At 39.7% G+C, this 13,494-nt stretch overlaps 1 protein-coding gene across 3 annotated transcripts in view; it reads right to left on the minus strand.

Annotated features, from left to right (window-relative positions):
• Positions 1 to 7,604: 7,604 nt before the first annotated feature.
• The window catches only part of LOC140907610 (probable acyl-CoA dehydrogenase 6), a 142,767-nt gene continuing 136,877 nt past the window's right edge, over positions 7,605 to 13,494 (minus strand). For all 3 annotated transcript variants that reach the window (XM_073333921.1, XM_073333924.1, XM_073333922.1), the window contains 2 exons: positions 13,209 to 13,359; positions 7,605 to 7,917 (listed from right to left, as the gene is read on the minus strand). In XM_073333921.1, coding sequence (XP_073190022.1) covers positions 7,824 to 7,917; positions 13,209 to 13,359 — 245 coding nt within the window. In that variant the 3' untranslated portion in view covers positions 7,605 to 7,823. The remainder of the gene's footprint in view (positions 7,918 to 13,208; positions 13,360 to 13,494) is intronic.

Below are 13,494 nucleotides of genomic sequence, written 5' to 3' on the forward strand. Positions count from 1 at the left end.
TTTCTTAGCCATATGGATTTGTTCCTGAAAATAGATTGCAGGTTTTGTTCCATCTTATGTAGTCTTTCCTAGCATAAAATACTAAGAGGTTTTTCAAAAGTGCTGATTTTAAAATAATGTTAGAATCAGTATTCAATATTTTAAACAGCAGCATTTAATGATGCAACAATCATTTTGGAAAAAAAACAACTGGTAAACTGAGGTGCATTCTGAATATTTAAGTATCATACTAGTATTAGTCTGGTGGGTAGTTACTTTTATAATCCATATTCAGCAACTTGATTGTGTTTTTCTTATCTACCACGTTTGAAGAGACCTAATTCTAGATAGTCTGCAAAAGAATTAATCTACTGTAGTCTGAGTAGACTTGAAAATGTTTTTGTCAAACATCTAAAAAAATTTACACAAACAAAATGTGCTTGAAACACTGACTCTTACATAACACATCCTCCATCTTTAAAGGATGGCTGTTTGTATCACTGTAGGTATGTTGCAATGGCCCTCTGCCCAAGGATCCCTCCATTTTTAACATAAATCTGCCTTCAGGAATTAAAGTCCACTCACTACTCTGTTTGTAGGTATTGTAGTCTTTGGGAGTGAGCGTTACCCCCCCAAGCTGAGATACTACAAGCATTATTCAGAATACAGTACATTGCCTCTGACCTCCAGAGCTTTTGCACCTCATCTGTCTTGCCAGGCTTAGCGCTTCCCCCTTTGCTAGTGGCAGGGCCTGGAGCAAAGCAGCCCCACTCTGGACAGTGTTTCTTTCCCTTTTTATTTATCAATATTTTCAAGGAAGGCTTTGGGGCAGGCCCAAAGAGTGCTCCAAACAAAAGAAACAAATTCACAAACACAAAAGACAGGAAGACACCTTTTCCTATCCCGTCTCTCAGGTGGGGAGTTATCCTGTTATTGGCCCCAGAGTACCCATCCTTCCGCTAAACAGGCATTCAGTTTAGTTGTTTCCCTTGTCAGGAGCAGAGCAGCCCCTCACCCTGGAGAAGCCTATCTTCCAGCTACCCCTAGCCCTGCAACAACTTGTCTCTCTGCCCCTTCTCTCACCAGAAGAGGGGTTTATAAATGTCTTAGGCAGCCCTTGATTGGACTCAGGTGTCCCTAGTTGCACTGAGGTAACCCCTCAATTTATAGGGAAAATGGCCTTTATCATTCTAAGGCTAACAGCCCTTCCACTATTCTCTTGCAGCTGTGCAGCCAGACTTTGTCACAATACATACATAGATGCACATACTGTCTTCATGTTACTGCAGCATCTCTTTTTGGTGATCAAACATAGTAGCTGAACAGTTTCACTACATAGACTACTTTTTTTTCTCTCTCCCTGGTGCATACAAATACCTATACGGGCAGGGACTCATTGCGTGTGCAACACATAGCATAATTGAACTACACTTGAATGCATGTTGGTATACTTGTTTTCTGCCCTTGCCCAGAAGTGTTGCCCTAACACCAGGGTTCACACTAGTACTGCTTTACAGTTTATTCTTGCCTTTTCTCAGCCTTTGTGGGAATCCTCAGAATATAAAATCTGCCTCTATTTGATTCTTAGATTGTTTAAAACTGACAGGATTTTGAGGTGTAGGTTTTAAATCTCAACAGGTGAGTAAAAGGTATGTCTATGAAAGACTCATCTCCCTAACCCTTGATGTCTGGGAAAACAGTAGCTTGAGTTTTAGCCTTTTCTTGATATTACTACCTCATTAGTTTTCTAGGAAAAATAGATCTGATACTTTGGAGAAAAGTGAGGGTATCTTTAAGCATGAAGGAACAGTAAAATATGAGGAGGGAGTGACACTGCACCCCTTATTCTTCATAGTGAGATATGATTATAGCATAATCATGATGTATTTTATGCAAGATGGGTCATGTAGGATGCCACTGGAAAAGTTATGATTTGCTGAATATGATTATCCCATTTGTATGCATGTATTATTTTTGTATCTGAAGTTATAAATACTATGTATGTGTACTTCAAACCTGGTGACACCTGAGTGATGCCCACTAGACAAGATGTTTTCAGTCTAGATAGCTGGCTGGGAAGGGTCTATTCAGGGCAGTGAGCCATGAGGGAAAACAATAGGCCTTAGGAGAAGCTTATCTTCTACCTGGTGACCCTTCCAGGGAACACTCCAGACAGCCCGTGAGTGATGGCTGCTATGACTCTACAAGGACATGTGACCAGGCTATATGATTCTGGACTCCATCTTGGGATGTCAGTATGTTTCTACAAACCAGTCTGGGGACTAAGTTTTGAAACAAAGGTTCCCACCATATGTTAAAGCTATATAAGGCAGGGAGTGACATCTGTTGTTCTTGACTCCCCACCCAAGAAGACTCCTGGAAACACCTGAGAAGCAATGACTGAACTGGGGAAAGTGCTGGTGTATGAAAGACTTGAGGATTCCAAGCTGTAAAGCAAGCACAGCTTGCCCCTTAAGAATCTGCAGCCTGCTTGTATCATCGGCCAGGGTGAGAATTTGCTAATTCATAGCCCACCTTTCTAGTATCTTAGACTTAGTTTGCGTTTTTATTTACAAGGTAATCTGCTTTGATCTGTTTGCTATCCTTTATAATCACTTAAAATCGATCTTTTGTAGTAAATAGACTTGTTTTTGTTTTCTCTAAACAAGTGAGTTTAGAGTGAAGTGTGTGGGAATCGTAGCTCAGAGGAGCTGTTGCATATTCCTCTCCACGTTGGGGGGGGGTGGGGGGAGAGCAAACTCAGCTTATACTGTACAGTTCCCTGTGAAGCACAAGATGGTATGATTTTGGGTTTATGCTCTAAAGTGGGTGCGTGTCTGGGACGCTGGGAGTTACCTTGGCTTTAGCCTTTCTACTGTTGGTTCATGCCGTGGCTAGTCAGAGAGCCTGCATGTAACTGCAGCTGGATGTATCCCGACCTGTGTGTATGTTTGGGGAAGTTAAGACGGGGAGCATGTCTGCAGCTTGTCACAGCAGTGCAATATGAGAGTGAACCCAGGCTGGTGGGTCAGAGAGCTCAGTGGTACCCCAGTTCCAGGTGGCACCCTGGAGGGAACCTGTCACAGAGGGGAAAAAACAAACTCCTTTAATCTGCTATGGTCGCCTAACTTCTCAATATGCTACATCAGAAAAAAAAAAAGTTTTGTATAATGTATTAGTAGCACAGTAATGGCCTGATTCCTTAGAATGCGTGAGAACTTCATGGCTTTCCTCTCTCCAACCAGAGATTTCTATAGCGTCAGTATACGGTACTTTAAATGATGCATCTCTGAGAAATGAGATGTGAAAAGGGTATTTATTTTTAATCACACTAGAGCGCCTCAACTTTAACGGCATTAAGTTATTTTGATATCTCTCGTAGCCTGAAATTATTGGGCTGGGATACAGTGAAGAGCGCAAAGAGAATCTTTTTGCGAATACAGACTAACACGGCTGCTACTCTGAAACCAGTTAAGAGCGTGCAGCTCATGTGGACGGCTGTAGGTTACAAAATATGTGTTTCAGTAGGTTTTACCAGTGCATTTTAAATTATAAAGATGAACAATGGATGAAGTATTGGCCTTTTAACAGAAGTAAATGTGCAGTATGAAGATTTGACTCAGAATCCCAGCCATTCATTTGGAAAAGGTTGAGAGAGAACTTCTGTAGAAATAGAATGACCCTTTCTTGAGGAATATTTCAGTATGTAGAGGATACTATATGTAAGGAGACTATTTGGGGGAGACGATGTCTTGCAACCCCTGTAGTGCAGAGGCCTGGACTCTTACGTTGTTCAAGGTAACAAAAGTCCAACACAGCCTGTTAACATAAAATTACTTGGAAAGTCAGCAGAAGTTAGATTGAATTAATCTAAACAAAAGGGTATTCTTGTACCACCCAAGGATTCCTAAGGTGGTGACTGGTAAGAAAAAGCAAATGGAATAAGAAATTAATGGATCAAAATTGGTGTAAAAAGCTAGGACTAGTTGGTGGACAAAATAAAGAAAGATGAGCTAATCTTCCTATTACCCCTTTTGGGTTCCTTAAAGACTTTGTGGGAAAGTCCAATGGTGGAAGACAGGTGGACTGAAAGGAGTGAGCTTTACCATCCTGGGTGCCATCTTCACAGGCTTCTGAGGCCTCAAGATTCATTGTGATAGCACTAAGTCTTCATCATTTTGAGCATGAGAGATGTCCTGAGCAACCCAGCCCAGAGGATATTGTCACCTCCACCAGTTCTGACTAAATCCTGCCCACCAGCTGGACTGTAATACTTGGGTTTCTGCTCTTACTTCTTCTCTCGTTTGTCCTTTTTCCTTCTCTTTCCGCCTTTTGTTTAATAAGAGTTGAGCTTAACCAGCCAAACAACTGCATCTTTTGCAGCACTGCAATGAAGCCAAAGACAATCAAGAGGAGTGCCCTAAGATCCTGATGTTGCTGATCTCAGAGTGGCTTGATAAGACTATGCTGTACCTGTATTTCTCCAGCAGCAAGCACTAGAGACAGAAACTATATTTTCCATCATTGTTTTTCTCCTCTTTCATGTGTGTTTTGTCTTGCAGTGGGATCAGACTTTTACAGCTCTACTCCCGTCTCAAGTAATCTTCTCTTTCCCCTAAAGAAGACCAGCTGTTACCATCTTTAATACCACCTAAAAGATTGTCAACCGAGGTGCATTCTCTATAAAACTGTCTGCAGCTGAATAGAAAGAGAGAGGTTTTCATTTTAACACTTACTTAATACTTTACATTTCAAATCTCTATCATTTCCTTTTCTGTATCTTTAATAAAAGGATAGCTTTTTAATGGTGGTTGTCGACATGCTGGCTGACATCTCTGCTCAACCCCTTGGCCTAAACCATCTTTAACTATTTAGTGTTGTACAATGACAAGATCACTAACACCTGTGACTTTCTGGGCCCATTTATTCCATTGAAATTAACACCACTCAGAAATAAGCACTGGCCTCTGGATAGCTTTAGATACAACAAAATATCATTACTTAGAACATTTCATAATTCATACCAAAAATGTTAGTCTCTCCATAGATCAGCAAATATTTGAGTGCTATGATATGGTCTTATGGTCATAAAATACTCTGCATTTACTCACTACAGATGTGGGTGCTATACGAAAACTAGTCCACTCACTAGTATTGTGTCAAATGCACAAATATTAGAGCTGAATAACATTTTTCAACCAAAACTATTGGTGAAAAGTGAAAATTTGGGTTGACCACAACACTTGGCTAATTTGCATTGATTTTAGCAAATTGTTTTGGCAAAAAAACCCCAGTTATGCTTTGACATATTTGAAACTAAACATTTCAGTTTGAAACAACTATTTGAAATTTCCTTTAATGTTGCTAAAAACCAAATGTTAAATGCAACATTATTTTCTGGGTCAAACAAAAATGTTTGATTCAGCTCAAAATGGTTTTTATTCTTTTTTAGTTTTCAGAATTGCCACCAAACCAAACTGTCGGTTATTCACACAGTTCTCCAATGTATATTGTAATTATCTTTGCTTTTGTTTTTAAATTTAATTGCTGTGGGGTTGGGGTTTTTTAAAATTAGTAATTTTAAATGGCTCTTGCACTTAATGCAAATGGTATTTTACTGTACCAGCAAAACAAGTATTTCCAGTTGCAATGTACTTTTATATTAGCTGTCATGATGCTTAAAGGAATATCTGCTTTAAAGAATTAACCCCACAATGCTGTGGAGATTCCTTAAGACATACGTTATGATTTATCATTAAACTGTGAAAATTCTCCATTTTAATGAGCAGTAATCCCATCAAAAGCATTCTTTTTGCAGTAAAATGGTTTTTGACAGTTGATTTTTTAATATGTTTCAGTTTAAAAGGTTTGTTCTCATCTAAAAGTGGTGGAAGGAATAACCAGAGTCAATTTTGAAGGTACAGATAAGGTTGAAATGTAAAGACTAATTTTGATTCAATGTAAGTATAATGTAAAACTAACCTTTACATTTATTGCAAGCAGCTGTACATTGCATGACAGGGACTTCTGTAACAAATTATGCTAATTTGTCCAATCAAATTTCATTTGTCACATATTTGTACTTTAAAGCAATTACAATTTATGGCACTGTGAAACACATTTAATCAAGTTTAAACAATTCTAATAAGTGTAACTGACACTGATGAATCAATATTCAAAATGAGCAAATATTAATGGACTGATCTATGTAGAGAAAATAAAAAAAAAAAAGTTGTTGTCTATTTGGTCCGTAGGTCCTAACCAGTGTAAACTCCTGTCAATCATAGATTCCAAAGCCGGAAAGGACCCTTGTGCTCATCCAGTGTATCCTCCTGTATAACACAGGCAGTAGACTGTATAACTTCCCCAGTGTGGTTGCAGACTGTAACAATTCAGCTAAGGACTACAGAGTGTCCGGTGGCACCTTAGAGACTAACAGATTTATTTGGGCATAAGCTTTTGTGGGTAAAAACCCCACTTCTAAAGAACCATCTGAAGAAGTGGTTTTTTACCCATGCAAGCTTATGCTCAAATAAATATGTTAGGCTTTCAGGTGCCACCGGACTCCTTGTTATTTTTGTGGATACAGACAAACACGGCTACCCCCGGATAGCTAAGGACTAGGTATGTAAGGGAATATTACCAGACTTATGGCCACTGTTCGAAATGAATGATGTATATGTAGATCCACTTTCTGCAGTGTGTGAGCTATTGATCATTTAATATTACTAAGTGAGAGTTAGGTAACCTATAGGTGAGTGAAGGACAGCAGAATTACCGTTCCAGTAACGGAATGTACAAATGCAAGAAATGTGGTATGAGAAATGAGAAACTGTGGTGCCTAGAAGTGCTAATTCTGGACCAGGGACCGTGCAACCACTGAAGAAAAAGAAAGTCCGTTCCCCAAAGAGCTTACAACCTAAGATGAAGTGCATGCCTCCAATATGGTTGGTGTTCAGTGCAGTTTTACATTAAAATTTGCTTAAGTAAACTACTGGTAGAATTGTCTCTTGCACTGGATGTGGCAAGGCGGCACTCAATTTTATCATGGTTTAGATTTTTTAAATGTAGGTGTACCTTGCTTATATAAGTAGACACTCACTCCATTTACTTCATATGCATTAGACCAGGGGTGGCCAACACGTGGCTCCGGAGCCATATGTTGCTCTTCAGAAGTTAATATGCGGCTCCTTGTACAGGCACCAACTCTGCGACTGGACCTACAGGCGCCAACTTTCCAATGTGCCGGGGGGTGCTCACTGCTCAACCCCTGGCTCTGCCACAGGCCCTGCCCCCACTCCACTCTTTCCCGCCCCCTCCCCTGAGCCTGTCATGTCCTCGCTCCACCACCACCCCAGCCTCCTGTACATCACAAAACAGCTGATTGGGAGGTGCGGGGGAGGGAGTGGGAGGCGCTGATCAGCAGGGCTGCCGGCCGGCGGAAGGCACAGGGCTGGGGGGAGAGCTGATGGGGGGCTACTGACATATTACTGTGACTCTTTAGCAATGTACTTTGGTAAATTCTGGCTCCATCTCAGGCTCAGGTTGGCCACCCCTGCACTGGACCACTCACAAGCAGCAACTAGTCTGCAACAAGAGAAAAAAATGTTGCAAGAGGATACATGTTTTCAGATTACTTTCTTTTAATTTCAGTATTTAATTTAAAAGTTATGGTACAAGAAATTTTGCATACAAAGGCACTAACTAGTAGATCATTGGCATAAATGCTAGAAAATTTCACTTAAATTTCACCTTAAATATATTGCTTATTCTTTCAGTATGTAATCAATATATTGTATCTCTCTCATGAATTTTCAATGAAGAAATGTAACTGTTGCTGGGTGTTACTTCTTTTGTGGAAGAGTTTCCATATATTTGCATATAATGGAAAGCATGACTTCATCTGCACCAGCCCCTATTGACAGTAGTCTTGAGTCTCTGCAGAGAAAAAGAATGGGTGAAAACATTTATATGATACATCAGCTGAAAATTCATGCTGAACTGAAATGTTTCCTCTCTCCCCCACCCCGCCCCCGACACACATTTAGTTACTACAAAGCTACTTTTCGTCTGGTTTTCTTACACAGAAACATACTCTAGCTGTAGAAGTGTATATACTTCCTAGACAAAACCTTAGTTAATATTGTACATACACATCAATCAGAGTGAAGGAACTTTTCCGGTTGTTTGAAAAGAAAAACACAGCATTGCTTCAGACATAGCCTAAAGTTTGGAAATGCAGTTTTCTTCAAGTGTAATGCTAGCTCTGAATTTCAGTAATTTTGTTTCCCCTTCAAAGTAAAGCTTATGAAGGATTTGCCCCTTTGCTAACTTCCTACAGCTTTAAAAATTGGCCAGAGAAACCTTTAAAGAGCAGCTTGTGTTCCATTGTCTACATTGTTTAGATTGTCCAAGTTTGTTAGGCTAACACTTGAAATCTCCATGCTCCCCACGATGAAGGCTGCACTTTACAAAAGGAATTGTGTCTGCTGGGGATGGAGGGTAGAGAGAACAGGTTCCCTAAAAGGGTTCTAGGGAGAAAAGGCATCTTGCATCCTTTAACTTTTCAGAAATTCAGTGTAATCTGTAACATTGAACTTCAGTGATCTCTGTAGTGAAGGGTCACAATCGAACAGCAGCAAGGGTTCTGCAGAACACCGGGGGCAGTTCATTTTTGCATGACTTTGGAGTAAATACTACTTCTTAAAATACATCATGGTATCCAACATCCACCCTGATCTGATAAGACTATTTTTAAGGCCTTACTTTTACTTAGTTTATCTTCCTGGAAGGGCCGCTCTAACCCTACTTATTTTTGAGTGGGTGGTTTCAGCAATAGTAATTGAAAAGCTGGCTGTTATACCACTGAGCCATCCCCACCCGTGATGCCTAAATTCTCATAGCAACTCAGATCTATAAACCACCATGCCCCTGCTCTTTCCTATTTTCTTTGTAAATTTGATTTTCCCTGGGGGAAAAAACTGTTTTGCTAAACTACCATTCTTCAATTCAATAGCAACATTGTGGTAATCAGACACATATCAAGAAAAGAAGAAATTACTTAGAGTCATTCTAGATCAGATGTATACGTTCATAAGATTTATGGTCTGTTTGAAAAAACAACATAAAAGGTTACACTGACTTTTTAAACATTTTCTAAAAAAACACAAAATAATTCAAGCTTGAAAGAACGCTTGAAGAAAAGGAGTACTTGTGGCACCTTAGAGACTAACAAATTTATTTGAGCATAAGCTTTCGTGAGCTACAACTCACTTCATCGGATGCATTCAGTGGAAAATACAGTGGGGAGATTTATATACACAGAGAACATGAAACAATGGGTGTTACCATACACACTGTAACCAGAGTGATCACTTAAGGTGAAAAGAAAAGGAGTACTTGTGGCACCTTAGAAACTAATCAATTTATTTGAGCATGAGCTTTCGTGAGCTACAGCTCACTCCGATGACGTGAGCTGTAGCTCACGAAAGCTCATGCTCAAATAAATTGGTTAGTCTCTAAGGTGCCACAAGTACTCCTTTTCTTTTTGCGAATACAGACTACCACGGCTGTTACTCTGAAACCTGTCACTTAAGGTGAGCTATTACCAACAGGAGAGTTGGGGGGGGGGGAAACACACCTTGTAGTGATAATCAAGGTGGACCATTTCCAGCAGTTGACAAGAACGTCTGAGGAACAGTGTGGGGGGGGGAGATAAACATGGGGAAATATAAATCTCCCCACTGTATTTTCCACTGAATGCATCCGATGCAGTGAGCTGTAGCTCACGAAAGCTTATGCTAAAAAAAATTTGTTAGTCTCTAAGGTGCCACGAGTACTCCTTTTCTTTTTGCGAATACAGACTAACACGGCTGCTACTCTGAAACCGAGCAAATGCTTGGTTATTCAAAGTAACAATTTAAAAACCATACTTATAATTTTATCTATTACTAATAAAACTTTGCCTAGCAATAACTAAAAGGTATTTGAGAAAAAGAAATCTTTTGGATTTACCCCACTTTGCACTTTTGGCAGCACCATTTACAGTCATTTTACCTGTTTCATAAGCATAGCCAATAATCAGTTTCCCCTGTTGCTTGCTTGGGTTTTACACACAGCAACTGGGGAAGAAAAACATTTAAAAAGCAGGAATGCGTGACTGCAACACTGTAACAGTTGACAGAAGCCAGAGGTAGCTTGTAGTATTTTAAACTACTGTAAAAAAATTTTGTGATGACTAGATTTCAGGTTGATCATAACCCTTTACAAATTTAAATAGTTTCTAATAAAGCAAATTAGTTAGTCACTGACAAGCTAAAAAAGTCATGTTATATTAAAATGAAATCTAAGTTTGTTGAATATCCAAATATGTAATATATGGAAATGTCTACCTATATAAAATGGGGATCTTTCCATGAAACAATCATATATCTGGAATCAGTGAGCGAAAATGATTTTCTCCTCCCCCTCTCCCCCCAAAAAAGAAAAGAAAAATCCTTACTATATCTATTTTATTTAATAAACACTGAGATATAAGAAGTGAAACATCTGGGAAATGTATTACATAAAAGCAGCAGGATGTGTTTAGTGAGGGGGAGGGGTAACTAGCCTTCATTAATTCCATCTTCTAACAACTCTGTACGTTGGAAATACTTTTGTAGAACAAATGATTTCAGAGCTATTGAACTTAAAGTGATAACAATTACTGAAACAACTTGGCAGACAGGTTTGTACAATGTCTAGTTAAAAGTCCCTACCAACACTGTTAAGCAATTTCAAATGTATTGACTGTATTAAACAGTTATCATAGTTCATGATGCTTGCTGAAGTAATAGCAGACTGACCTGTGTGTCAAGCACTAACGCTGCTTACTAAGGATTACTTTGCAAATTAATTTTCCTGGTATGACTGAATGGACATGCCATGCACTTACAGTAACAGCTGCTTGCTGCTGTACAAACGTCACAGTGATGTGAACTGATTACAGCAATGTCTGAGTAAAAGGAAGAGCTAGTATTAGGAGACTTGCTGCTTTGTTTATTAGTAGAGATTACAAAGGATCACAGAGTAAACCTGTTTGTTCCTTCAGGTGATATTCTTACTTCACCTCTCTGGTGACTATAATTATCCAGCCATGGAATTGTATTAGTTCATAACAAAATTCTGGACTGTGATCATCATCATTTAGGTCTATTTATAAGGCTTTTTCTTTTGAGGTGGCAAGGATTTATTTCTTTAATATTAGATGGCAGGCACAGGTTAGATCCCAATAGGAAATGTGCTGGATTTGCCAGCTGGAGAGCAAATACATAACTACTCTAGTCTGCTTATCCTGGAATCCTTATACATAACTGCCCTATCCTGGAATGGGCCAGAACAGCCATAGCAGAGTCAGACGGGTGCTCCCAGAAGTAGCTATGGTGCCAAAACCACAAGTTCAGAGGACAAATCAAACCTTTTCAAATGCATGAGATTTATTTCCCTCCTCCACGGAAATCCTACTCCTGAGGCATATGTAATACAAATGTATTACAACACCACTGCCAACAGCAGCATGCTCTGAAAAGGGCAGGAAGCTTGCAGAAAGGTGCTCTGGGGAATGAAGCACTTACACTGCTCCCTGCTCGGGAAATTGCCATATCACTACCTTGTGGTCAACACATCCGAGCTCTTCTTCAGCCAGCCCACATCAGCCTTACCTCTCTGAAGCAGCAGTTCTACAGCCTTTCTAACAAAGGGACGGCAGTTTTATATCAGACATTTTTAAATAACACTTTCCTTCTTCTGTTGCATTGGTTTAACAGAAGAGGTTAGACTTGGTTTAACAGAAGAGGTTAGCAATGAGACTGTTGACAGTTTATATCCTGTGCTCTGATGTAATTTTTAGTAAAGTATTTCAAGAGCTTTATTTCTAGAAACAAAGTAACACATTATAAAGAAGTAAAATTTTTATAACTTCCATTTTTTCAATTTTCCTATTGCCACTTTATGCAGAAATGGTATATTTATTAGTATCTTGACAGACCTAACCCTGATTCCACTAACACTTTGTTAGGCATCTTGTTATGAGGTTTGATATGCAAGCTGAAATCTACTATAAGCAAGAGAATTTAAGATCCATATTTTGTTTATGTAAAAATGCATACAGCAATAACATCACTTGGCATATAGGCTATAACCATCCTCCAAAAGAACACAGGGTACTGGAGCCAGCATCCCACTTAAAGGATTATTGGCAATGCATAGAAAATATTCTCCTTACAATTTTGCTCATTTCTATAGTCAGTATTTCTCTTCCCTCTGTTTTTATCATCTTTGCAGGAATCTCAGTGGGCTCAGGGTGTATAGTTTGGCATCTCCCTTTTAAAAGTCCACAGAGTCTCTACAGGTAAAATTTACTCATGGTGTGTAGGGCCACTGTAAGGCCTTTGCACCTCTTAAATCCCATCCAAGGGGCAGCATTGAGGGAGCGAGAGGCAGAATTTCATTCCTCCACATGTCTTGGAAAAGATCCCTGAGCTAGCCCCACACAGGCTGCCAGAGAAGAATACTGGAAGGTCCACCAGGGGAAAGGTTGTTGGAGCTGTGCGGAGTGTTGAGTTTCAAAAACAGGAGCCTAAAGGTAGACTCCTGAATCCATTTTTATGGGGGGTCAAGTTCTGTTGCTCATTCATTTTTATTTTGGTTCTGTAATTTGTGTCAGGAGCACCTAGGATAGGCACCCCCTTGCTAATGGGGAAAGGACCTGTCATTAAGGTGTCCTTCTCTCTGGAGCTACTGCCTTAGAGACATATAGGGCTAATGGTGAACTGTAGAAGGAATATGGAGTCACCAGTGACCACTCCCTTTACTTGAGTTTCAGACGAGCCTTGTGGGTAGATTAAACCACACAATTACTGTTTAAAGAAGATCCCTGCAAAAGGGATCTTCTTCCATATTCCTTGACCGTTACACCTAGGCAAAGTCACATTGGAGCCAATGAAACTCTCTGCCTGTGGATCTCACTGCAGGATCAGGCAGGAGATAATCAAAGGATCAGATCTGTGGCTTCTGTAACTCCAATGGAACTTCATTATTTACATCAACTGAGGGTCTGTTCCAGATTATTTTCACTGCAGCAAAACTGGAAAGAGCAAACATCCCATGTAGGGTTTTTAATACTCCATATATTTGATCAAAGTTATTTAAAGCAGAGTCAAAACCTTTCACATTCTCAAACAGTGACTCACCTGTAAAGTCTGCTCACTAGCACCTCATTGGTGAATCCCATTCCGCCCCAGAACTGGAGGCAATTATCACTCAGCTCACGGGCTAGACGACCTGCCTTTAGTTTAGCCATGGAAGCAAATTTGGTCACATCATTGCCTCTTATATAGAGAGCTAAAATAAAAAAGCACAAATTCTATAGTAAGTCACTGACTGCAGTATAACTTCACTCCCAACCCCCTTCCCACAGATTTCCAATCATGACAATTTTTTGATATTAAGAGTATATTCCTGAAGCCAAATGTGGAA

This window comes from Lepidochelys kempii, chromosome 2, assembly GCF_965140265.1.
Source record: "Lepidochelys kempii isolate rLepKem1 chromosome 2, rLepKem1.hap2, whole genome shotgun sequence".
NCBI lineage: Eukaryota > Metazoa > Chordata > Testudines > Cheloniidae > Lepidochelys > Lepidochelys kempii.